Genomic DNA, 25726 nt, shown 5'->3' on the forward strand with positions numbered 1-25726 from the left:
CATAATCTCCAAACCTGGAGACAGGTTCACCTGAAGTTCACCTGGGGATGACAGACAGACTGTGGTGCACTCACACAGTGGGCCATTACTCACAATAACAAAGAACTACTAATGTTTGCAACTTCATAAATGGATCTCAAACGCTTTATGCTAAGTGAAAGAAGCCAGACTCCAAGGCTATATACTGCAGGATCCCACTTACAGGACACCCTCAAAAAGGAGAAACTATAGGGTAGAAATCATTGCCCGCCAGGGGCTGGAGAAGTGTGTGTGTGTGTGTGTGTGTGTGTGTGTGTGTGTGTGTGTGTGGCGGGGGGGGGGGTGGTATAAAGAGGGAGAAACAATGAACTTTTGGGGGATGATGAAACTGTTTGATGTATTAATTGTAGTAATGGTTAAAAAACTATGTACCTCCGTCAAAATTTGGAGAACTGCACACTAAAACGGATACTTTTACTGTACATAAAAAAGATGCAACAAATAAAATAGACTGAATCTACATAGACCTGCACTTCCTACCAACCAACCACCTCTATGTCAATAGGGCGGTTGTTAAATAAATATGGCAATCATGATGGAATATTTAAAGCCATTAAAATCACTTTCTACCCCCAAATGTTACAACATAAGAAAATGTCCATGTTACGTTTTTGGGAAAAAGCAGGATACAAGACACGAATGCACACATAAATATATGTATATTTACAGAAGCGGTGGAAACACTGCCAAGAACTCTCTAAGTCAGCCTCCTTCTCTTCTTACTCTGTCTTGAGGTTTCAGTGACTGGCACTGCTCACCTATCTGGGTGCAGTGGATGCAGGGACGTACTCCACAGACACCCTACCTGATGCAGAAGGGGACTACGTGATGTGCAGCAGGATGCAGGACTTTTAACAGGAGTATAAAATTGCATGAAACTAGAAACTGGGGGGAAACAGACCAAACCAGCACTTTATTTTAAAAAGTTTTATTCTGCAGATTTAGAAATTTGAGATTTTTTAATAACTGCAAAAGAAATTCAGTCACACCTAATGAATGATTAACAGAATGTAGTGGTGTATTATCTAAACAGAAATCGTGCTGATGTGCCATAATAAATTGTCTATTAGTAAAAAAATACACTTTAGGGCACAGCATGGTATCACAAATTACAGTCAGGATACTTTGCAAGAATTTAATCAAACTAGAGAATTCTGAGTAACTGTATCTTTTAAATGCAGCACTTTTAAAAATGTAACAACTCTGTGCATTCTTTTTTTTTTTTTTAAAAATGACCTTGTAGGTGTCATAGAAATGCTGCTTTATTGCTGCAGAGGTCAAAGTTCAAGGCTCAAGAGGTACAGGAGAGAGATACAAAGGTAGCCTTAAGAAACTCGGTTTTGTTTATGTATAAAAAAAGGTAAAGTTTATAAAAGTTAATTTACAAACCAAGAACAAAAGTGGTATGCACGCGTTATGTACAAGCATCCTTGAAACATCAAAATTTTCAAATGCATAGCCAAAAAGAACAGAAAACCACCACTGCCCCTTGGAGGAAGAAAAGAAAAATCCCCAAATCACACCATTTTTTTCTTCTGGGTGATTATACATTTCTGAAACCACCAAATCCACAATTTACTCAATCTTTTTCATGATACAGTATCTAGATGTGCACAAAAGCCATAAAAACTTAGTAATACACGGAGAGAATGATCTAAGAATTAAAAACATGAGGGTAAGGCATTCCTGCTGGTTAGTATGTTTGTGGTGATATGGTTAATTTATAGATCCAAAGAAGCCACAGAACCAGTCTCACATGCTTTGGTGTCCTTCCCTAAAAAAAATGTGTCTTCATATACAATAAGTAATTGTCTTCACTTGACTCCCCCCACCCCTGCCAAAAAGAGCTATAAATTCCCCTTGCTGTACATTTCTGTTAAATCTACTACACTGGTTTATATGGTTCCAGGTACATTTTTAAAATGTGTGCATATTACCTCATGCATAATAAAATAAAATGTGTATGCCAGGCTAGGGCCATAATAAAGTTTGAAACAATGTACTTTGGAAAGAATAGAACTCAAATGCACCCCATTTACTGGCTGGTGTTTTAACGGAAATCAATATGTGAAGTTAAGCAGTGACCATAAAAAAGTACAAAAATCATTACAAAGCAAACCATCTTTGACCCTCCAGCCAATACCAATAGTTTTTCAATTATAAACACGCAGTTTGCAGCATGTTTTCTGACCATGGGCAGGGGCATGCTCACTAATCTTCATCTGTTCAAACAAAATGCTTAATACTAACAAATCGCAGTATCAATTCTAAGAAAAGTGTAATACTTGATAGAGTGCTTCCATTTAGATTTAGTAAGTTTAACCCAGTTTCACATTATTTAACAAGTTCCTATATTTTAAGAATTAAAAGTGGTCTATCAGGACAGAAACACAGTTTGCTCCAACAAGGTAATTTGGATCTCCAGGAAGACACTTGTTTTGCCAGGTTTTAGGATCACCTATGAGAGAAAAAGAAGTTCATATCAATTGTGGTTGGTTAAAGTGCCAGCCCTAATGGTCATGGGACAAACATAAACACATATACTTCCATACAACCTTCTTCTCGTTCTTCAGCATGTGCACTTGTTATCAAAGCTCTAAGTGCTATATTCCATTGAGGACCCACTAGCATCTAAGGATTCAAAGTGGTTTCAGATTTCTCCTTTATTCTTTATGTTTTCAAGTTTATGCCTTTTCAAACAGTGAATACAAGTTGGGGCGACAAATACGCCTGGGGTATAGTTCCAGTGCCTGGCTCCACAGAACTATTGACAGCACTTCTGAAAGTTGGGACCCATTTGAATTGAATATGAGAACACATTTCTCACACTCAACTACACGCCAATAAATGAATGCCTGAAAATTCTGCAGAATCTGGTTTCTTCTGGAAGGAAGACCCTTCCTCCCCTTTACCCCCCAAAAATCAGCAAGTCTGGGCCGAGAGTTTCTCAGCCCTGAACTTGGCGGTACAACAAAATCACTTGTGAAATTCTGAAAATTCACTGTCTGTTGAGTTTGAAGCAGGGCTTGGGTATTTCCATTTTTAACAAGCTCTTGTTGCTTTTCAGATTTGCAGCTGAAGCTAAGAAGCCCCAGTATCGGACACCTAGTGTGAAGAAGGCTAGCATGACTGTATGCTCTGTGGCATCCAAGGTAAGGGATACTCCAAGCTGCTGACTTTTGCCTCCCTTACACAATAGTTCTTAACCAGGAGCAATTCTGCACCCCTGTGGGATGATGTCTGTAGACGTTTTGGCCTGTCACAACTGACATCTGGTGAGCAGAGGCCAGGGATGCCACTACACAGCCCACGATGCACAGGACAGCCCCTACAAACAAAGAATTCTCATCTGGCCACAACGTCCACGTTACGCCAAGGTTGAGAGACGCTATGTACAGCGAGCCGTACACCGAAATGGTCTCTGAGTCATCATGGGCTCAGCAGTTTAAAACCGAGTGATCTAACTTCACAGATCTCTATGGGCAGTACTGCAGAGAACAGCCTGCTCAGGCATGAGGTAGAGTGAAAACAACTCTTTGGAAGTAAAAAAAGAAAACAAAAAACCCCCCACTTATTATACTAATTTTTGTTGGGATCAAGTTAGTACTTATCAAAAGCTACCCCCCATGGGGGGCCTGGCTGGTTCAGTGGGTTGAACACACCCGACTTCGCTTCAGGTCATGATCTCGCAATCCATGAGTTCAAGTCCCGTGTTGGGCTCTGTGCTGACAGCTCAGAGCCTGGGGACTGCTTTGGATTCCGTTTCTCCCTCTCTGCCTCTCCCTCACTGGCGTGCGCGCTCTCTCTCTCTCTCAAAAATAAACATTGGAGACAAAAAAAAAAAAAAAAAAGCTATCCCTGACTTTCTAAACAGAAATTTACAGTAGCAAAGCATTCTAGAGCCATATGGGATTACACAGAGGAACATTTCTCTTCTATGTGAACGCACTCAAAATTTAACACAGGAAAAAGTTGTTTCAATCTAACAAAATAACTTTTGTTCTGTGGCATAAAAAGCAGGAATAACAAATAGATAATTTATGCTTCATGTAATATCCCGGAAGAAAATCATTTCTAAAACAACTAACTACAATAGACAGTTATTTTAAAGACTTTCATCCTAATTTGGTTTAGAAAACAATCAGAGCTCATGCTACAACTTGACTTTCAGAATATCACGTTTTAAGTGCAGTTTTATTAATGTTAATTCATTAATTCAAACTAGGCTAATAAAATGCTTCTCAGTGGAGTCCCTGAGGAAACAGCTTTACTATCCAGTGTATTAAAATTAATTTATTAGCTTCTTCCAGAAAATGTACCTGCAGATATCAGGAAATACATATTTATATATAATTTTTAATCTTGGGTAGTATTAAATTATATTCCTACAATTTTAATACCCTAAAGCTCTATTTCATATTAAAACTGCATTATGTTCACCTGATTTACTAAAAATTCAGAAGCAAAACTTTAAATTCTTATTTCTCTATATTAGGTTTAATTAAAGTGATCTATACCAAAAAATATAGAATGCTTCAACTGGTAACTGATGTAGTCACCCAAAGAAGTGAGAAATGTGAAAATGCAATGGAAATTTTGAAATTATGATCTTAAGAGCAAAAAAAGCCATTTAAAAGTAGTGTGTACAACAGCAGTTATTCAGGGTTTTGCACTGAAAACCGTGGCCAAGTATGATCCCAGTGGAAGGTATTTTTTGTCTTGCAGATTTCTCTGGTGTCTATACTTTGTAGATTGAGGAATTAAAGACTGGTAACCAAAACAGAAATTATTATATAAAGGAATCATCTTAATAAGAAGATGGAAATGCCCATGTACGTACAGCAACAAAAATTCTCCCACTACATCTTAAAAATTTTGACAGAACAAATAATTTTGTTGAACACCAAGAAACAGCCAACCCTTGGCCAAATCATCAATGTTTAAAAGGCAGAAACTTCCCATACTTTTCCATATTCATTTATATATGAACCACAAAGAAATTTCAAAACACTGGTGATGCCTACAAGGCCACAGCAACAGAGGTAGAGATGTGCTAACAAACAGCATGTGTAGCTCCAACAGCCCAAGGATTAATCAATGACAGTACCCAAAGCCCCCAAAGGACAGAGTGAAGACAGCATACCCGACGAGGAGTCGGATGATTTTAGAGCAAAAGACCAACCGTCAGGAGTCATGGACGCACAGTGTGGTAAGCGCAGCTCCACGGGCTTCAGGAACTTGAGGCCATGGGGCCCACACATCACTAAGGGGCTCAGCAGTGTCTCGCCTGCAGTCAAGGAGGGGGTGGGAGTGAGAGGTTAGATGACCATCTTCTTTCTAGCCCACAGTTCTCCTCATCCTCCCTTCTAATGACATGCTTTAAAGCCAAATGCCATTAGTTCTCTATAGTTGCAGTGACTGAGAGAAACATAATGCAAGACACATGTGTAATTTAAAATGTTCTAGTAGCCACATTAAGAAAAAACAACAGGGACATAAATTTTTAATATTTATGTAACCCAATATATCCCAAACATTATTTCAGCATGTAACCAACATAGTAAATCTCTGAAATCAGTGTGTATTTTATACTTCCAGCACATTTCAATTCATAATAACCACAGGTAGCTAGTGGCTACACCATTCGATCATGGGGTTCTTGTATATTCAAATGTATTTTTTGTAAATGTTACTTAGATCTTACGTTTTAAATGTTGTATTTGCTACAGACTTGGTTTAAGGGATTCACACAGGGCCAACATATGTTAGTGTTCCAGCAAAATGTAAGAAAATGAGCTCGAGTAACATATTTAAGGAAGTAAAGCAACTGCTATAAGACTCCAAAAGAAGTCATCACGTAGTTCATCGTATCGTCCTGACATATCCAGGAAGATTACGAAAAATAACAGCTTTCCTGGATTCCTTAAGTTCAGAAACACACATGGTGATACCTGAGAGGGATATTTTATTCGCCGTGTGGACCTCTTACTAGTGCTAGAGCTGGGGTGACGAGCACCTGCCCCGAGAAGCTTCTGTCTTACAGTCAGGTGACAGGCATGGAGCAAAGCCTTTCTGAGTGAGTGTTATCTAACCTGTCTCTAGACATGGAAGGGATGAATGACGCAAAGACAGATTTGGTGAGGTCAGCTAAGACCACCTAGCAGACCAAGGGAGGAATGCCCAAAGGCCAGTCATCTGCTGTCACTGTCACTTTCACAGTGAAAGTAAAGCCCAATGAGTGGAAGGTCTTGTGTGCTCACCTCCACCAGCTTGGACTTCCTGTGGGACACCCTGTGCCTGCCTGTGATGCCATCCCAGGGCACCCCCCTCCACAGTGCCCACTGGAGAGGCCTGCCCTGATGGGAGAAACGTGCTGGGGTTGGCAAAGCAGAAAAGGGGTCCAGATTATCCTCTCAATTGAACACTACAAGCTTTGAAGAGCACACAGGACAACTCAAGTTATTAAAAACCAAGCAGAAAAATAAAACCATTTACCTTTCTCCTTATCTAAAGGTGGGAGGATGCTGTTGTCTCGGCAGACCTTGAAATAGATTTCCTGCTCAATTCCCTCAGGAATGGCTCCTTGTGGGATAATTATACTAACGCCGGTTTCTATGGAACTCAACACCCCACCATTGCTGTTAAACACGCCTCGGGCTGTGGCCACCACGGTGTGACCATCTTCATCTTCATCTTCTTCCACAGCTGAAGGGCTGAGAATCCAGAAACAGCTAATGAATAAACCTCCAACAATATAGCAGAGTTTCCATTATGACTAACAGGTTGTTTCATTTTATTTCTCCATTTAATCAAAAAGGTAAGTTTTTGGTGACACATTTTACTCACAGGAATAATAAATCATATTCTTCCTGGAGAAATCGATTTCATTTTTGAAGATAACTAATCCATTTCATTACTGAATGTATAAAGCCTAATACCTTGCTCACCCAACTACTACAATACGTTGGTCTTAAGAACCGCATTTTAACATCCATGAAATTCGTATTTTAAAATTGACGGTAAGTCATGGTTTAACTGATAGCACTTTTCTTTCCTTCTTAGTGATATATAAGACAATAGTGCATCTTGCAACTTATGGCATCTCAGACTTGATGAGTACTAATTAGGTTCTCTATCTCCCTAGGATTTTGAGCATGCACACTTATGGCCCACGCTGTCAAAGCTTTCTATAATACTTTGGTATGGGTACACCCCAAGCACCCATGAAAAAAAAAGTATATTCACTTAGTACACAAAGAATATCAGAAGCCAAGGGGATGTGGTATCAAAGACTGCTTCAAAAGCATAGGCTACCAAGACTGCTTGGAGTAAAATTTTGAGTCACAACCTAAAAGTGAGCAGAAAGATGGACCGACACAGTAAGTGTGTGGAGGGAAGCTACAATGATTCCTGCATGACCAGAGCAGCAGGGACAATGCTGATGCGGCACCCCATCCCCCACTACAGGAAAGGCTTACAAAGAGGAGAAGGCAGCACATTTCCATGACCATCCCTGTTTTTGGGAAGCTGGCAGGTGGCCCTCCTGGCCCTGGGTTCTGCCTGCAAGTTCTTCTGTTTCAGCAGGTGGCTTGACAATGTAAGTGGATTTGGGAGGCTGAGGTGAGCTTATGTGAGGCCAGAACAGGTCTAGAGAAAGGAGTATATGAGGCTTTCCCAGTCTCATTTGCTCAAATATATTACTCACTAAAACCATAAAAAGAGCAACCATTTTGAAGTTGTTACATTTTCTAGTATCACTGTTGAACAGAGAGTAGACAGGGAATACAGGTGCTTAGGCTTCTGAGATATTTTCCAAATGCAAGCAGGCCAAGGTTAGAGGTTATGGAATGCTATGTTTGGTTCAGAATATGGGCTCTGTATTCAGATGACCAGGAGCAGCTGAACCGGGGCTCCCTCACCCTAGTTGTGTGACTGGGCAACATGCAGTGTCACCTGACTTCAGTTCTTAGTAAAATGGGGATATTGACAGTATCTATGGACTGTACATGATCAGTTAGCTTTATTATTTTATTAATATTCTCTTCCACCTCTTGCAGGACCTTTCATATAAACAGCATTCAATGCAACAACCTTTTGGACAAAACTGTTCAGTTTAAAAGTTTAAGTTAAGGGGAGCCTGGGTGGCTCAGTCAGTTAAGCATCCGACTTTGGCTCAGGTCATGATCTCATGGTTCACAAGTTCGAGCCCCGCATCAGGCTCTGTGCGGATAGCTCAAAGCCTGGAGCCTGCTTTGGATTCTGTGTCTTCCTCTCTCTCTGCCCCTCCCACTTGTGCATGTGTGCTCTCTCTCTCTCTCAAAAATAAGCAAACATTAAAAAAAAAAAAAGCTTATGTCAGAATGATTCTTAAAAGTCCCAAATCACATAAACTACACCAAACTCACATTAGACAAATCACAGAGCCAAGAAAAAGGCAAAAATCTTACCTCACAGGAACAGCTTTAGGCACAGTGCTGACATTATTCATTTGGTATTTGGGCTTATCTGCATGGATGGAGAAAGTTTCAACTCCACTGTCAAACTCAGGAGGCTGTGCCACACTGTGCGCTTTCACAAGAGTTTTTGGTGAAGTAGGGGCTTTTGATGACAAATCAGGTTTATGTGCAGTTTCACTTGGCAAAAGATTGTGGTTGAATTTAGGACTTTCAAACTTGCGCTCAAATGGCCGAGCAGAACTTGTGTATGGTTTTGGTGTGAATCGATTATATGCTGGAGTGACTGTTTTCTGAGTCTGTTCAGCTCCATTAACTGGAGCTTTATCCGGGAAACTTTTCTGGGGATAGAAAGTAGACTGAACAGTATCTTCTCGGTTCGGTGGTCTGAAAGTTGCTGGCTTATTCTGAGACGGAGGTGGATCTGGTTTAGACACTAAAGAATTCTGGAAATCCAATGACACCGAATTACCTGAAAAATAAACATATATAAGCATTTAAAAAACTTCCTCAAAGAAGTTTTAATAGCCCCTATGATGTCTCTCCCATCTTAACTTGTCTCGGTGCTGAAGTCAAGGCCCAAGTCAGGGTCCCCACAATTAGAAAGTGACTCTTGAACCCTGGTGGCTACCTGTGACATCGAGGGACCAGGAGGGGCATGGACACATGTGGTACTCTGGGGTATCTTGTGACTGTGGAGTCAGGGTCATGCTGCTCAGGGTCCAGGCCTCCAGAGCCTGGTTGTCTGAGTACCCTCTCCCACTGTCCATATCAAATTAGAAACAGAATGACAGTATAGCTATGTTAAAAAAAGGAAAAAAAAGAAAAAAAAAATCAACACTACAGAACTCACCTAAATGAAGTCAAAAGGAGCCACAGACTGGGAGCACAATTTGCATAACTGTACAGAATTAGGATCTAAAACCTATAAAGAACCCCTATACACCCACCAGAAAGATGCTACTAATAGGAATATGGGGAAAGCTGTGCAGAGGCAACAACAGAAGTGAAGGCCAGAATGCTCAGTTACCTTACAAGACAGAAAACCTCGGGGCGCCTGGGTGGCGCAGTCGGTTAAGCGTCCGACTTCAGCCAGGTCACGATCTCACGGTCCGTGAGTTCGAGCCCCGTGTCAGGCTCTGGGCTGATGCCTCAGAGCCTGGAGCCTGCTTCCGATTCTGTGTCTCCCTCTCTCTCTGACCCTCCCCCGTTCATGCTCTGTCTCTCTCTGTCCCAAAAATAAATAAACGTTGAAAAAAAAAATTAAAAAAAAAAAAAAAGACAGAAAACCTCACTACCAGGGAAATGCAAATACATAACAAACCCCAAATACACTTCATACCCATTAGATTGGCAACACTTCGGTTCAGTAATGCCAAGAGTTGGCAAAGATGTGGAACAGGAATCTCCATGCATGGCTGGTGGCAAGGTAAAGAAGTACTAACTGAATTCTAGGAAATAATTCCAGAAAAAATAACACCAACACTATACAAAGTCTTTTAGAAAGAAAACAGGGGACATGTCCTAGGCTCTCTTTTATGAACTAGCACAACAACGATGGTAAAACCAGACAGGGACATTACATAAAAAGGAAAAAATAAACCCAAATTCCTTGTGAACACAGCAATATAATTTACTGCATTAACACACTAAAGAAGGAAAATGTTACGGTAATCTTACTACATGCAGAAACAGCATGTGACCTAATACTTTCAGCAAACTAGAGGGGAATAGAAAGGAATATCTAAAACCTAATAAAGAGTAGCTATAACAAGCCATAAAAAACATAGAGCTAATGTCGTAAGGGTGAAACATTAAATCCTTTCTCCCTAAGATGGGGAAGGCAGAGATGTCTGCTCTCATCACTTCCAAACTGACACATTTGCCGGAGGTCCCTGACAGTGCACAAGAAGGCAAGAAAAAGAAAAGGCATTTAAGGATCGGAAAGAATTAAAACTTTACCTGCAGACATGACAGTGTGGAAAGAAAATCCTAAACATGGGGTAAGATCAATCTACCAGTACACCTCTACAGCTGGCCTAGAATTTGATTCTTGTAAATAACAGAGAAATGTCTGTAGTAGCAAAAAGCCAACAGGAGAATGGATAAATCATGGTATATTCTTAGGGTAAAATAAACAATCTTTTTTTTTTTTTTGAAAGGGCCAAAAAAGGGGCATTTGGAGGTGAAGGCAACAGTCTCCCTTTCAGAGTGTTTGATGGAAGGCAAAGAGACATAGGACAGTTTGAGGAGGCAGCAGGAACAACAGGTGCTCTGAACAATGGAGAAGTGAGCTGCACCTGTGTGAGGCCAGAGAGAAAGATGAAGCAAGCAGGAATGAAGGAGAGGAGCCATGCCAATGGCCCTGGAAGAGAGGCGGCATGGGTAAAGGAAAATAGTTCCTGGTCAGGGAGACATGAAGGAGAGAAGATGGGAAAAACGCAGGGGTACAGCTGTTAAAATGAATCACCTGGAGCTGTTGGCTACTCTGCTGGGATTTTGCCACAGCACATAACTGTGAGGTGCTAAGGGTTGCAGGTTATGTGGGACTTTATGGCTTTCCTATATCCATGGATATAAATGGAATATAACAGTAATTTTTACAAACCACCAATCAAAAATTTAGATTCAGACATACCGGCAAACAAATACTACTTCCAAAAATTGAGCTGTGATAGTAAAACAGATTAACATCTATTTAGCTAAAAGTCTTTTCTGATATAATGGTTATAGTTATAAAAACAGGAGACGTACTTTTTTTTTTTTTTTTTAGGAGATGTACTTTTAACAAAACACTTAGTTTCATTGTTCCCAGCCTATATGTTTCAAGTATGTATTTTTAAAAAAATTTGTTTTTAAATTTATTTATTTTGAGAGACAGAGCAGAGGAGGGGCAGGGAGAGAGGGAGAGAGAATCTCAGGCAGGCTCTGTGCTGTCAGTGCAGAGCCTGATGCAGGGCTTGAACTCACGAACTGTGACATCCTGACCTGAGCTGAAACCAAGAGTTGGACACTTAACTGACTGAGCCACTCAGGCTCCCAAGTATGTATTTTTAAATGAAAAACACTTTTGCTTACAAACTGCAAGAATGCAATTTTGTAAGTATTACTCTATTACAGCAGTAATGCCAACTTCCAAACCAAACTTCCTACCTTCACCATGTGCCCCCTTGGCATGCGTGTGGAGGGCGAGAGAGGAGCTGGTCTGGGCATACTGGGAGGGCAATGGAGGAGGAGGGGGAGTGGCCTGGATCGGCTCATAGCGTTTCTCACCAAATGATCTATCCGCAGTGTCAGCTTCAGGAGACTTTCCCCTATGAAAAAAACAAAGACAATGCCAACTTATGAATATGGATTCACATTTACAAAAAAGCAAGTTTTCATTCTTCTAATTATCCCTGAGTTAAAAAACAACAAAAAACTGGAAATTTCACAATTTATTCTTATGAGTATAAATGGCTAACTCTACCAAAATATACAAACAAATTCAATCATTCATCAGCACAAGAAATGTAAAGACAGGACAGATACTTAAAGAATATTAGTAAAACATCCAGAAGATGGCAACCAAAGGCAGATGAAATTTTGGGTATACTTGTAATATTAATTGTGTTGCTTACAAAAAGGCAGTAATGGTTGGGAGGTTTAAGAAAGTCTTGCAAATATTTTGAAAAATATTTATTGGCCCAAATCTTCCTTAGATTCACTACTGATTTGGTATCTAAAGTACAAATCCTTGGTTTCTGGCACACTCAGAGCACCACAAAAAATGTTTTTATAGACCAGAGGTTGGCAAATTTTTTGTAAAGGGCTAGACAGTAAATGTTGTTGGCTTTTTGGGCCATACAGTCTCTGTCACAACTATTCGAACTCTGCCCCAAAGCAGCCATAGACAATATGTAAATGAAATGGGTGTGGTTGTGTTCCAGTAACACTAAACACACTGGACATCTTTCACTTTGAAACTGCCCTTGATTTACTAGATCCATTTTTAATTGTTTAAATAGTTGCTAGAGTAGCAGACACTGCTTGATTTTATAAGGCTCTTTTAAGTCAAATTGTGCCATGTATGCTTATTTTTCAGATCGCCAATTGTTAATACGTAACACGTACAATTCAAACAAAAGAAATCTTTAAAATAGACCCATAATTACAACACTGCCATCTAAACCTTTGCAGAGAGCCAAAGCTGCACTGGTTTTATGTGCACAAACAAAACACACATTTGGAAGGTATTTTCACAGAAAATTTCATTGGGGAAGTCTACTCTAGTGATTGGCTTTAAAACTATGTGGTTTTGTCGCTTTCAGGCACTTAGGCTAAACATTTGAAGATGACTTTAAAATCTAAAAGTGCACATAATGCCAGTGACGCAGTGAGGGACACCTCATGTAACAGCCTCACATTAATGCCAGTCTTACCACTTGACGGTCCTTTTCAAGTAGTCATAGCTAGGGTAAGAGCCAAGAAATCTAGGTGATGGCAAAGCAAAAGCGCAATAGAAAAATGAAAGAAAATGGTCAATCTAACTAAGTACATTTGCAGCAAATGGAACTCAAATGTCATTTTAAAATATCAACCAAAAAATACACATCCACCATTTCAGAATCATCTGATCTATAAAAGAAAACATCACTAGCTCTCACTTAAGTTTGGAAAATCACCAATAAATCAAAATACAGTTAATATAGTTAGGTACTGCCTGCCCACTTTCCACATACATTTTAAAAATGTTTATTTATTTATTTTGAGAGAGAGAGAGAGAGAGAGAGAGAGAGAGAGAGAGCGCGCACACATGCATGCACGCAAGAAGGGCAGAGAGAGGGAGAGAAAGAATTGCAAGCAGGCTCTGCACTACTAACCATGAGATCATGACCTGAGCCAAAACCAAGAGTCGGAAACTTAATTAACCTTCTGAGCTGCTCAGGTGTCCCGGCCCTCCACGTATTTTAACTGTGCTGCTAGTGAGTAGCAAGGTGCTTGAGCTTTATTACTCTTCCATCTTTGCCCACTTTGGCTTCACTTGCTAGTGGTGCGCAAAGAAACAGACTAAATAAAGAAGCAATACTAAGAATAATCAGCAGACTCTGAAGAAGTAAGAATGAAATGCTCCATTAAAAAAAAAAGGGCTGGGCAAAAGAAATCCTCTAAGTGAAAATGTAGGAGGAAGCCGTACAACACAACAGCTGTGCTGATCCCTAGTGGGGGTGATGATGAACAGGCAAGCTGAAATATGCATGCCTTTGAAACCTGACTATGATTAACCTGTGCTCTTTCCTGGCAAGACCTGAATCCATTACCAGTCCTAAAGTAAGTCCTGGGATGGGGGGAGCCTATTTGCAAAGCTTCCATGTTTGAATCTCACAGCCTCTCTCAGTGAATGCCACATGCAGATAGAAACCTAGTTAATCTTACTAAGTTCTTAAAAAGCTGAAAACTACTAACACTTATTTTGAGACCTAAAAGTCTCACAGTAAGTTGACTTTTGAGAGACAAGATATTTTAGTGACAAAAAAATCTCTCGTTGCCCTGAAGAAGCTCAGTTTCTGGGCTGGGACACATGCACAGGGCTCTTCTAACCCTGTCATAGGATCCTGGAAACTCCTTACTTGTTTTGAAGATCAATGTCTGAGTCACTGATCTCCTAATCTCCCCAATTCCAACCCAGCTCTCCAGAGCTGTAAGACAGGTGATATCCACTTGCTCTCTGGGGCGTCTGTCCTGTGCTACCATTCTCCCTTCTCAACCCCCACCATTTCTCAGGTATGGAGTTTTTGTTGGAGGGTGGGGAACATGAGAGAACAAGCAAGGGAGGGGCAGAGTAAGAGGGAATCTTAAGCAGGCTCCACACCCAGTTCAGGGACCAATGTGGGGCTCGATCCCACGACCCTGGGATGAATGACCTGAATGAAATCAAGAGTCAGACACTTAACCAACTGAACCAGCCAGGTCCCCTCGGAGGTATGTTTTTAAGTGGAACATAAGCACCTATTATCCAGAAGAAAAGAGCTTTGCTATTTCTATATTATACTTTAGAAAATGAAAGCCTGTAGGCAGTCTACTGGTAACAAAGAGCAGTTTTGAAATACTGTAAGAGGGCTGTATATTTTAAATGACTTTCCAATTGTTAAAGCCGTATTCACTGGGCACAACAGTACAACAGCATTAGAAGGGCAAGGCACAGAGACCCCTTATGTCTTAGCCATCATGTCTCACTCCTCATTCTCCTTCCCAAAGCTCTACCCACCGAATACCCACATGGGGACGTGAAGCACAACTACAAAGAGTTTTTGATTTCTATCACAAAGGAAGGAAATGTATTAAAATGTGCATCTCAAGTCACACTTTCCGGCTTCCATAACACTCATGGCAGGAAACACAAACATTCAGAGTCTGGGGCCTATTCTCAAAGACAGATGTTATGTGTTTCTGTCAAAGGCAATCTACCCTTGAGAAACCTCTGACCAGTTAAGACTCATTCCTCCCAGAGCTGCATTAATGAAAAGGTGGGCAGCTGACACACCTAGCACACTATGCCCTGTGTTGCTGGGTCCCCACCCACCAAATACTAGGCAGCGTTCTAGACCCTGAATGAAAATTATACGTCACAAATACGTTAAGTCTTCTTTGTAGAAAACTCAACCCAAAACCAAAAATGCCTTGTCAGTTGATTCTCTGATGAGACTTCTTACTTACTTTTCAGACCTAAATGTGTTCTTTTAAGACTGCATTCTATTTACCGAGTATATAAAAGGATGAATAAAATCTCTCTCCTTAAACTATACCCTTGGACCTGCTTCTAACAAGAACGAATGTGTTTAATGACTTAAGTAAAGATGATTACAAAAGGATATACCCTCCTACCTTACCAGAGGGGAGCTACTAAGGCTCACCGGAGTCTGGACACCCTCCCCAGATGTACTGGGCACCTCTCTAGCATTGTGTTGGGGGAGGCTCACAATACTGGTATAAGACACTGTTTGTATTTAACAGAACCCCCACTGCAGCACCCAAAGTTTGCATTTGCATTTTACATAAAGGGCTTTCTTCTCTAGACAAAGACTGAAATAGAGGACAGTGGGAAAAAAGTTTTAAATCTTCACTTCAAATGATGTCTAAGAAAAAAGTGGTAATTATAATTAGATTTTTAACAATAGAGGTTTTAAAGTATTTTTAAAAAAATTTTTCACTCAACAGTACACGACAAATGATAGTTAAGTTCAGACAATCCCAAGCATCTAATTCAGTAAAAATATGGGTGCTTTGGAACTTGGTAGGTCAACTTGGGTAGGTCAAACTATAGTCCCCATCATTCATTCAAACACTAATGTAGGTGCTGCTGTGAGGGGGACTGACAGATGTAATGCCTCTAAATCAGTTGAGTTCAGTTAATCAAAAGGGAGATTATCTGGATGGACCCTTTTAAAAAGAACTTAGGTCTTTCCTGAACTCAGAGACTCTCAAACAGCTCTGGATCTTCTCTCTTCCTGTCCTGTGAACTCACAACTTGTTTATTAGCAGGGTCCTACAACGGTGTAAATGAATTCCCTGTAATAAATCCACATCTGTTTCTCATTCTTGTGGGTTTGTTTTGCTGAAGTATAAACCTACCTATGCCTATGTGAGTTTCTACCTCACTCTCAGTTGGATTTGTACCCCAACAAAACCACAAGAAAGAAAAACAAATCAACAAAACCTCCAATAGACAAGTCAACAAAAGGAAAGAGCACAGAACAGGGAAAACGACTGGGAGTGGAGAAACTTGGGTGTTCAGTCCTAGCTCTGCCTGCCCATCACGTCACCTCATGTGTTAAAACTTTCCTTTCTTTTCCAAGTGTAAAACTGGACCAGAATACTTAAAGTCGTCTCAAGCTCCCACATTTAAAAAAAGATAAGCTCTTTCTCACCTTGAAGAAAAAAACAACAAACTATTATCTTCCCTCAAATAATGTCACCCCCCCTTGCTATTTTCATACTTAAAAAATAAAAACAGAAAAGAAGGAAAAGAACCAGCATGAAATATGCTGCACAGAGAGAGGGGAGACTTATGATTCACCTAAAAATCAGGGTCTTCACCTCAAAACCTTTTGATTTTAACAACTTTCCTAATGCAAAAATTTCATGTATCAGATATCAGGGTTTAAGGACAAAAGTCACACACACATATTCTAGAGCTACAGACTATGCACAGTGCTGAACCACTGGAGCCAACAGAAATCATGTATTAAATATGGACTTAACTATATTCCTTCCAAATACACTGAACTTCACATGATTACTCTACTTTATGCAACTGAACGTTTATGTTTCTTATTTTTAAAAGTAAGTCTCAGGTGAAATAACTTACTTTGAAGAGTAACTAGAAAAGTTTGGTTGATTCTGAGAATGAACTGGCTTGGCAGGCTCTGAGAGATGGCCAGTAGGAATGTGTGTAGAAGGCTTGTTTTCAAAACTTCTTCGGTCAAAGTAGGAGAGTTGCTTTCGATAATATTCTTCATCCTCCTCGGGATCGTAATGATTTGACCGAACAATATCTTCAGGTGGCTTCATTTGAGGTTTCTGAGGTTCTGGGATCCTGACAATGAATGACAAATGGAACTTTTTAGATGTTAATTTTACAAAGAAAATGGAATACACAAATATGTTATCTTGACCTTTTACTGCTATGATTATTCAGCATCTAGCTGAACAATCCAACAGTCAAAATAGACATTCCAAATCCCATGTCTTCATACATTTACACTCAGAAGGCAGCCCTCTTCTGGCTCATGAGTCCTTTGACATAACCTAATAAGCTTGATAATTATTTGGTCAGAGCCTCACAGCAGGTTAGAAGCAGTTAATTAGAGAATAGGAAGCATTAACTAAGACAGTGGAGAACTTCTCAAAGTATATACATCTATGTTAGCAACAATTAATAACTGAGAGAATTTAAGAACTTTAATCCAGGATCAATAAAGGATTCTCATAGAAGGAAACAGCTCTATATAGTCCAAAGTTCTACAAGGCACAGGAAGCAGTGGGGAAGAAAGTAAGTTATTAAGCAAATTAATACCGAGCTTCTTCAACTTATGATGGGGTTACATCATAATGAATCCACTGTCAGGTTAAAATACCAGGAGTCCAAAATGCATTTAGTACACCTCATCTACCAAACACCCTAGCTTAGCCTAGCCTGCCTTAAGTGTGTTCAGAACATACATGAGCCTACAGTCGGGCAAACTCATCTAACACAAAGTCTATTTTATAATTAAGTTTGAGTACCTCATGTAATTTATCAAATGCTATACTTAAAGTGAACAAGAGAATGGCTGTAAGGATACAGGGTGGTTTTAAGTGTACTGGCTGTTGACCCCCGTGATCACATGGCTGACGGGGAGCTGCCGCTAAGCGGCATCAGGAGAGAGTACTGTACCATATATCACTAGCCTGGGGGGAAAAAAAATTAAAATTAAAAATTTTGAAAAGGTCTTTTATGATTTCTACTGAATGCATATTGCTTTCACACTCTTGTAAAGTTGAAAAATCCTAAGTCAAACCATTATTAAGTTGAGGACTGTCTGTCTATACATTGTTATGTACACTCTGCTTAAGTGAATTTTAGAAACTTTCCAACAAAAATAAATAGGTTTCACATCAAAAAAGGGCCTAAGCTTTCAGTTATTACATATTTAACTTATGGAAAACAGCTAATGATACTGGCTAAAGAAGACCCAACAGTAGTTTACGTTTTCATGAAAAGCACTAGACATCATTAAAAAGAAAACGTAATGTCAGATAGCAGCTTCTCTTTATTACAAATACAAATGTAAGCAAATAAAACTCATTAGCTGGGCAGAAAAACTATTCAAACCCAGTCTGTCATTTACTCACAGTATGATGAGGCCACTGTTAAGAGAGCAGCTGGCCAGGTTTCTCTCCTGGCTCCACTAAATCCTAAAAGCTACTCAAAACCCTCAGCCGTAGTGCCTCTCTTAAAAAAATTTTTTTTAAATGTTTATTTATCTTTGAGAGACAGAGAGGGAGAGAAGGGGGGTGGGTAAAAAGAGAAGGAGACATAGAATCTGAAGCAGGCTCCAGGCGCTGAGCTGTCAGCCCAACGCAGGGCTCGAACCTACAAACCATGAGATGATGACCTGAATTAAAGTTGGATGCTTAACCAACTGAGCCACCCAGTCACCCCCCTCAGTGCCTCTCTCTAAAATGGAGGAAAGGACCCACACTGCACTGAAGTGCTTAGCACACTGGCATACGAGTATGCTCCCTAAATAATTAATTTTTGTTATTTTAGTGAAACTCTGTTTCCTTACCCCCAAAGACTAAGAGTTTACATGTCTGAAAGCACTTTAAAAACTAAAAAACATAATACAAATGCAGGGCTTTAAAATTTTTATTTTAATTGCTTGCTAGAAGAATATCTCTTTGAAAAACTTGATTACTGAAGGCTAACAAAGATCTGTTACAGAAGGCATTTTCAAGACCTTTATTTTTCTTTCTAGGGCCACTATCTTAATTAGAAAGGCTAGTAGTTTTCGTTTAAGGACAACAATCAAGATCCTCTCCCTTTTCCTTCCTCTCCTCTTCTAACACAGTAAATGGCTTGCTTATTAACTGGGTCAGATTCTTGGTCAGTTCCATACCACAAACACCACCAAGTGTACCCACCTGTACAGTGTTTTGTCATGTTCACTGAATTGATTCTGAGGAGTGGCTTTAGGACCAATGATGGCAGCACCTGGAGGTTTAGATGCTACCTCTGGAGGCTGCAAAAAAGAAGACAAACATGCCCCAGGAACAGATAGTTACACAACAGGTTTCATTTAAGCAGGAGAGGGAGAGCCACGAAGCACTCTGAAGTGCTCCTTCACTGAATGTGCCCACGTGTCCAAGGCAGGAAAAGCATGGTTACATGCTTACCTTAAAACCAGCAGTGTGGTTTTCATCCTTCTTGTTCTCCATCGATGCAGATCTTTTGTTTTCAAACATTTTAACTCTAGTGAGCACAGACTGGGGTTTCATTGCTGGATCTTCTTCCTCTTCAGTCAGAGATGGGGGTGGAGGCAGTGGTTTGGTATTTGAAGGCAGAACTTCTGGCTTATGTTGAGATGTGGGTACTAGAGGAGGGATGACTGCAGCACCATGGAGAGGCTCATAGTGGCCTGCTTTAGAGGTAAATCCTTGTGATGGTACTTGCTCATAACTTCGTGGGTATTGGTCAAAATACTGCTTGGGTTCAGATGCCTTCGGGCCTGCTGAAGAATAGGACTGTGCTTCTGGTCTGTATCTGTTATGCATGTCATATCCAGGAGTTGGCTGCTCTTCATGTCGTAGGGTGGAGGTTCTAGGCGGTTGGTCATAACGTGGTCTGCTGTCATAGGGTAGAGGGGCTGGCTCTTCAAAACGTGGGTAATAGCCTCGTTCTGAGGACTCTTCAGGATGCTGTCTGGAGTCAAGGTCCCGAGGATGCTGATTATCAAAAGAAGGCCGAGGCTGGTAGGGCTGTTTGTCATCATAATATGACCACTGCTCTTCATATGTAGGAATGCGCTCTTCATAGCGTAGACGATGGTCATAGTTTCGAGAAAACTGGTCTGGGTAGCCAGAGGAGTCGTATCTGTACACGGGCTGTTCAAGGTCTCTACTGGCTTGTTTCTCTACATATGGGGGTTGGGATTCATAGCTCAGATTAGGCTCTTTGTCTGGCCTCTGCCCTGGGTGACCAACAGGTGGCTGTTTTAAAACATGATTCTGTCTCATCATTTCCTCAGGATAGGGATCTTTTCTATACACCTGTATAAAAAAATTCATGTGTAAATACAACGGCTGGTTTTCAATTCTAGTCTACTTTAATACACAAAAATATAATTTAGTATGTGAAAATGGTATGTTCCACCATTTATTATCAAGACAGAAAGAGATTAGTGAGAAAGCTAGTTTAAGTGAAAGCTCAAAATTTATAATGCAGGTATAGGGCTTTTATGTTTTAGCATGTTCTAAATGAAAGTGAGCTAAAGATAATTACTAAATTTAGTAGAAAATTAATACACTGAACTACTGATTCCATTTGATTTGGACAGAGTAAATAAAAATCATAAAGAAAAGTATGGACACCATAATTCATAAAACACAAAATGTTCATGATGGGTCACAGCTACATACTACAAGGAACTCTGGAGGGTACTGAAAACCAAAAAATAAAAGTAATAAAAACATTAGCACAAATCCCAATTAAAAGGCCTATCTCCACATTATCAGTAGTATACCACCGGAAGCCATGCACACTACAAAACTGAAATGATCCATATTGATTGGAAAGCACCATGGTGTGTAAGCCCACAGGAAAAAAAGCAAAAGGAACACTTAAAGGGCAAAGCAAAAATGATCGTGTGCTAGACTGATGGAGAGCAACAAATGAGGGCAACACTGCGGCACAGGTACCTTTGCTGGATCTACATGCGACGACAATGACGGCTCTTGATCTCTTAGCATTATGTGAGCTGCCTCAGTACTTGGTGTTCTTAAAGAATCAGCTTGTGGTGAGTAAGATGTGGAAGGAGCTGGGGTGGGCCCCTCCAGTCTTACATTAGTTAAAGTTACATTATGATTAACGGCAGAGGTTGATGATGCTGGGGTTGTTTCAGGCGAAAGGTAAGGGACTGGAGATGAGGCTTCTGCTTTCTGTGAAGTGTTTAAAATATTTTAAATATAGTGTTTCTGTTTACTTCTAACTTCCCACTTCCATTTATAGGGGTTGGTAGACATACATTTTAAGTGTGCTGAATAACAAAACTATGACCTCATGTCCTCAATTTTTTAAAAGAACTTCAGTATACTGCTGTGTAAGACAAACACACAAAGCTTAGAATTAAGTCCTTGGTATTGTCAAATTGAAATTAAAGATCAATTCTTAATCTGAAGAAAGGACAAAATATACTCTTCAACTCAATCACCACATTCTAAGATTTAATAATTCACTTCTAACTACAAAACGTTGAATGCTTGCTGCTTACCTGTTGAGAGGCTGTTTTAAATCCAGGGGAGTCTATTCTATGAATTGGTTGTGGCTGCGCTTGTGGTGAATAAGGAGGATATGTTTGGTTTTCATGATGCATTCCAGAGGAGTCCTCTCTTACAGGCTCAGAGGACCGTGTAATGGCAGACTCCGGTGGAGTCCCAACCTCATCATTAAGAGTTTCATCTAGTTCTTGATCAGTGTAGGCCCCGCCTTCTGTATCTGTGTCTTCATAGTCAGAAGTGTGTCTACTGTCCGTGCTATACATTGAGTATTCACTACCTGGGGCTGACAGGTAGGACAGACGATCATCATGCAAATCAAGGTCATCACTTGTAGCACCATCCGCCTGGGTCAAATAAAAGTAAATCAAAAATTTTATTCAGTAGTTCTTTAAGAGATGGCCTTTATTTTACAAGGGAGATTGAAAAGGGCATTTTTCTTTGGAGAAATCACATCTATTTCTTGAAACTTCTGGCAAGGAAAGGTCAAGAAGATTGTACAAGCACACATGCAGACACACAGAACATCCTTTGAGATCTGAAGGGGCTTGGAAGAATGAAAGGCTGGCTGGCCAGCCAGGACAAAGCTGGACTCCGAGGCTCAGCCCCAGGAGTCCATGAAGAAACTCTGACACCACTCAGGGTTATAAAACCTAATCAACCTAATCGGTCCCTACTTTACTGCCCCAAAGCCAGGGGAAGAGGGAGAATGCTACCAAACCAAGCTGACAGAAACAAGGACACACTGACAGAACAGCGCATGTAAGAGTAACTATGAAAATAAATGCCACAGTTCAAGGTGAGTAAGAGCTGACATACATATACATAGAGAAAACAACTTGTTTAAAAAGTTGGTATTTGGCCCTTTAAGTTTTTATAAAACAAAATGGGAAAGAATCGCCTAAGTGCCGGTTGCCTCATTAAATTAAGAATTGTTGTTTTCATTTTTTTTCATAGATGTAGTGTCCAATGGATGCTGAGGGAGAAATGCAATTATGTTTCTCTTTGATAAGTAGTTAAGAACTGAGTTGGTTTTTATTAGTCTACTTTACCTTCTGAGTAGACTAGAAAGATAATGAGAAGTACCTGAGGGAAAGGAATCTAAAGAGTTGCATCAACAGGCTGCCATTAGATACTAGTTTGAAATTAGTACCTGGATTAATTAGAACAGTCCCTGAAGAGCTTGCCTGGACATTGTGCCCAGTTAGGCAAGAGAGCTGAATGATCTGGAATCCAGAATTCAGACAATCCTCCTTCCACTGTAGCACAGACTGAAGGAGAAACATAAGGCCTGAGCTGCCTGAATGGGACTTTGCACACAGTCCTATGCCTGGCTCTCTTATGAGCCTGAGCCTGAGTACTGCCTTCCTGATAAGAAAGACTAGGGTATGTCAGGCCTCCTAGGGGCTCTCGTTTTCAACAAAGTACCTGCTGGGCTCAGGGAGTGAGAATCCCAGGGCTCTCTCTATGTTAGAGCAGACTCTCCCCCACAGAAATCTCAACGGTGTCTAAACTCCCTAATGGCTGCTACAGAAGAGAAGCCATTTTGCTATCTATTCTAACCTTTAACTCACCAGGGTTCTGTAAGACTCTAACCCATCAGCCAGCCAGGGAAATATTTAAGTTCTTGGGGAAGAATTAACTTGGAACTCACCAATCCACCTCGCTTTCAGTGCTGTGAAATGCACTAGTGAGCAAGAACCATGGGTTGCTCTGAACCAAGAAATGACATATGCCTACATGTTAAGAAAGCCTCAGGATGACTTTTCTTGGTTTAGTAGGGAACACACAAGACCATGTCAGATCTTGCAAAAAAGATCTCTTCCTAGCAATTAGACCAAAGTAGTACACTCAGGAAAGTCAATGTGAAATGATGTGGTTTTAAGAATTTGTCTATTATGATAAAATATACTTGAATAGAAGGGGCAGGAGATCTAGCAAGCTTCATTTAAATTATAACAACCTTTTATGATTTACAAAATGCATCCATCTATCCTAGTAACGAATGATCTATTTTTCCTCACATAAAAAGTTGGGGGGAGTGAGACCTGCATTTTAAAACCCAAGCAAGACAGGAAGCACACAATAATACCACAAAAAGAAATTTATACAATATTAAGATTTGTGGATAAAGAAAATCCCTCAGATAGGCAGAGAGCACATTCTGTGTATTTATAAACTAACTTCATTTTGAGAATCACCAATGCAAGCTATTAACCACTCGAGTGGACAAAGGCTGCTGAAAGAATTGTGTTTTTACAGATTAGTATGACAGGGACTGCGATCCTTTGTATCAAATGCCACATGAGAGAAAATTAGTAATACTGTGTTTTTATAAAGTGGTGCAGTAGGTTTTTTCCACCTGGATTTGTCTGTCAAGTGTCCCAGCTGATATATCAGTTATTCAAAGTGGTCTGATGATCTCATATGCACAGTCCATCCCCCAAGTGGTACTGATGAGAAAAACCATGATTCTGACATGAATACAGGTGGGAATAGCAGAGCAGACACTACCTCTAGATGTAAGCACTGTAACATCTCTTCTTGCAGAGGTTTGTGTTTCCTGGACAAAGGGCATGGTGGTCCTAAGCATGCAGCATGCACTGCCAGAGCAGCTGTAGCCATAGCCAGGCAGAGGAAAGTAGAGGCCATGCAGGCGCAAAACACAACAAGAACCAAGCCAACAAGGAAGTATAAAACACACACACACAAAAAAAACAACAGAGATATTCTCAATTTTCTCTAGTAACCAAAACATCAATAATATTATACTGAAGGTAAAAGATATTAAAACAAAAGGCTCTTTCAGCTGTATTAACTTGCCAAACAAAATGAACACTTTTTTCCCATTGAAGACTGCTATAAAACCAGAGAGACTGACAATACAATAGATAGTAGCTATTTTAAAGCTGGCCATCTGCAGGGCGCCTAGGTGGCTCAGTTGGTTAAGTGTCCAACTCCTGATTTTGACTCAGATCATGACCTCACGGTTAGAGAGTTCGAACCGCACATCCGGGCTCTGCACTGACATTGCAGAGCCTGCTTGGGATTCTCTTTCTCTCTGCCCCTCCCCTGCTCATGCTCTCTCTCGAAATAAAACTTAAAAAAATAATAAAAAAAAAATAGAGCTGGCCATTTGGATGTATATAAAATCAAAATTTGAATCTAAAAATGATGAATTGCTTTGTCCAACATTTCCTAGTATGTTAAAACAATATTAACAGCTGCTAAGTGAAAAAAAAAAATCCCTAGGTAATCAAAATAACACATGTTCTTTACTTAAGACTTCTCAAAGCCTTTATCATGCTGGTGGGTCCCACTGCCCCATGTAGGGGGTGTGGTTGCAGATTTCTCATCTGTTACTTGCCTTCACAGTGCCTTTTTCTTTCTGACCAAGTCCTAAATCTTGTATGCAGAGGACAACACTCTGGGCAACACTCACCTACCCACCCAACTCTCCTCATTTCCAGAGAAGGAAACTGAAGCCAGGTTCTAAGTCATTCCTCAGACAGGAGCAGAGCCAGAACTCAAACTTACTCTTTTAGTTATCATTTAAGAACTCTCTGAGATGATACCACTGAAGTGGTAATTCAATAGGTAGGGAAATTTCAGAATCTTTTACTATCAAAAACAATTTATAAAAACTTAAAGTCTTTTACTATCAAAAACAAACTCTCCCCAAATTATTCTAATATGTTGATCTAATTAGAAACAATGGTAACTCAAAGGCTTTTCTGATTTGTTATATCATTTATTGAAAGGGCTCAAAAATAACAGGAAATTTCTTACCTTTCCTTCAGAAACCCATACCAACTGGTTTTGCTGTTGCTGAATGGCTTCTTTCAATGCACCATACCATCCATCATTCATTGAATTTAAGTTAATTGTAGCTGAAAATAAATTAACAACATTGTTTAACGATTAGAATACCGTCAAAAGCCAGAATTCATTCAAATCTGCTTAGAGCTCAATCATCATTTCTTAATTATTTGAAATACAATATTTGAGGACACACATCTTTGAAATTTGTTTTGGTGCTACACATTTAAAAAAAAAATTTTTTTTTAACATTTATTTCTTTTTGAGAGACCGAGAGAGACAGAGGGTGAGAGGAGGAGGGGCAGAGACAGAGGGAGACACAGAATTCAAAGCAGGCTCCAGGCTCTGAGCTGTCAGCACAGAGCTCAACGTGGGGCTCAAACTCATGCACGGTGAGATCA

At 40.1% G+C, this 25726-nt stretch overlaps 1 protein-coding gene across 1 annotated transcript in view; it reads right to left on the reverse strand.

The window, feature by feature from the left end:
• Positions 1–955: 955 nt before the first annotated feature.
• The window catches only part of TJP1 (tight junction protein 1), a 107533-nt gene continuing 82762 nt past the window's right edge, over positions 956–25726 (reverse strand). Inside the window, exons 18-28 of the mRNA XM_047086813.1 lie at positions 25296–25396; positions 21503–21853; positions 20931–21170; positions 19410–20282; positions 19158–19255; positions 16840–17067; positions 11646–11806; positions 8487–8964; positions 6535–6752; positions 5183–5326; positions 956–2497 (exon numbers count right to left, since the gene is read on the reverse strand). Of these exons, the coding sequence (XP_046942769.1) occupies positions 2403–2497; positions 5183–5326; positions 6535–6752; positions 8487–8964; positions 11646–11806; positions 16840–17067; positions 19158–19255; positions 19410–20282; positions 20931–21170; positions 21503–21853; positions 25296–25396 (2987 nt within the window). The 3' untranslated portion in view covers positions 956–2402. The remainder of the gene's footprint in view (positions 2498–5182; positions 5327–6534; positions 6753–8486; positions 8965–11645; positions 11807–16839; positions 17068–19157; positions 19256–19409; positions 20283–20930; positions 21171–21502; positions 21854–25295; positions 25397–25726) is intronic.

Source organism: Lynx rufus, unplaced genomic scaffold (assembly GCF_022079265.1).
Source record: "Lynx rufus isolate CCGP_SWC_20201006 ecotype Redwood Valley unplaced genomic scaffold, mLynRuf1.p SCAF_21, whole genome shotgun sequence".
Lineage (NCBI taxonomy): Eukaryota > Metazoa > Chordata > Mammalia > Carnivora > Felidae > Lynx > Lynx rufus.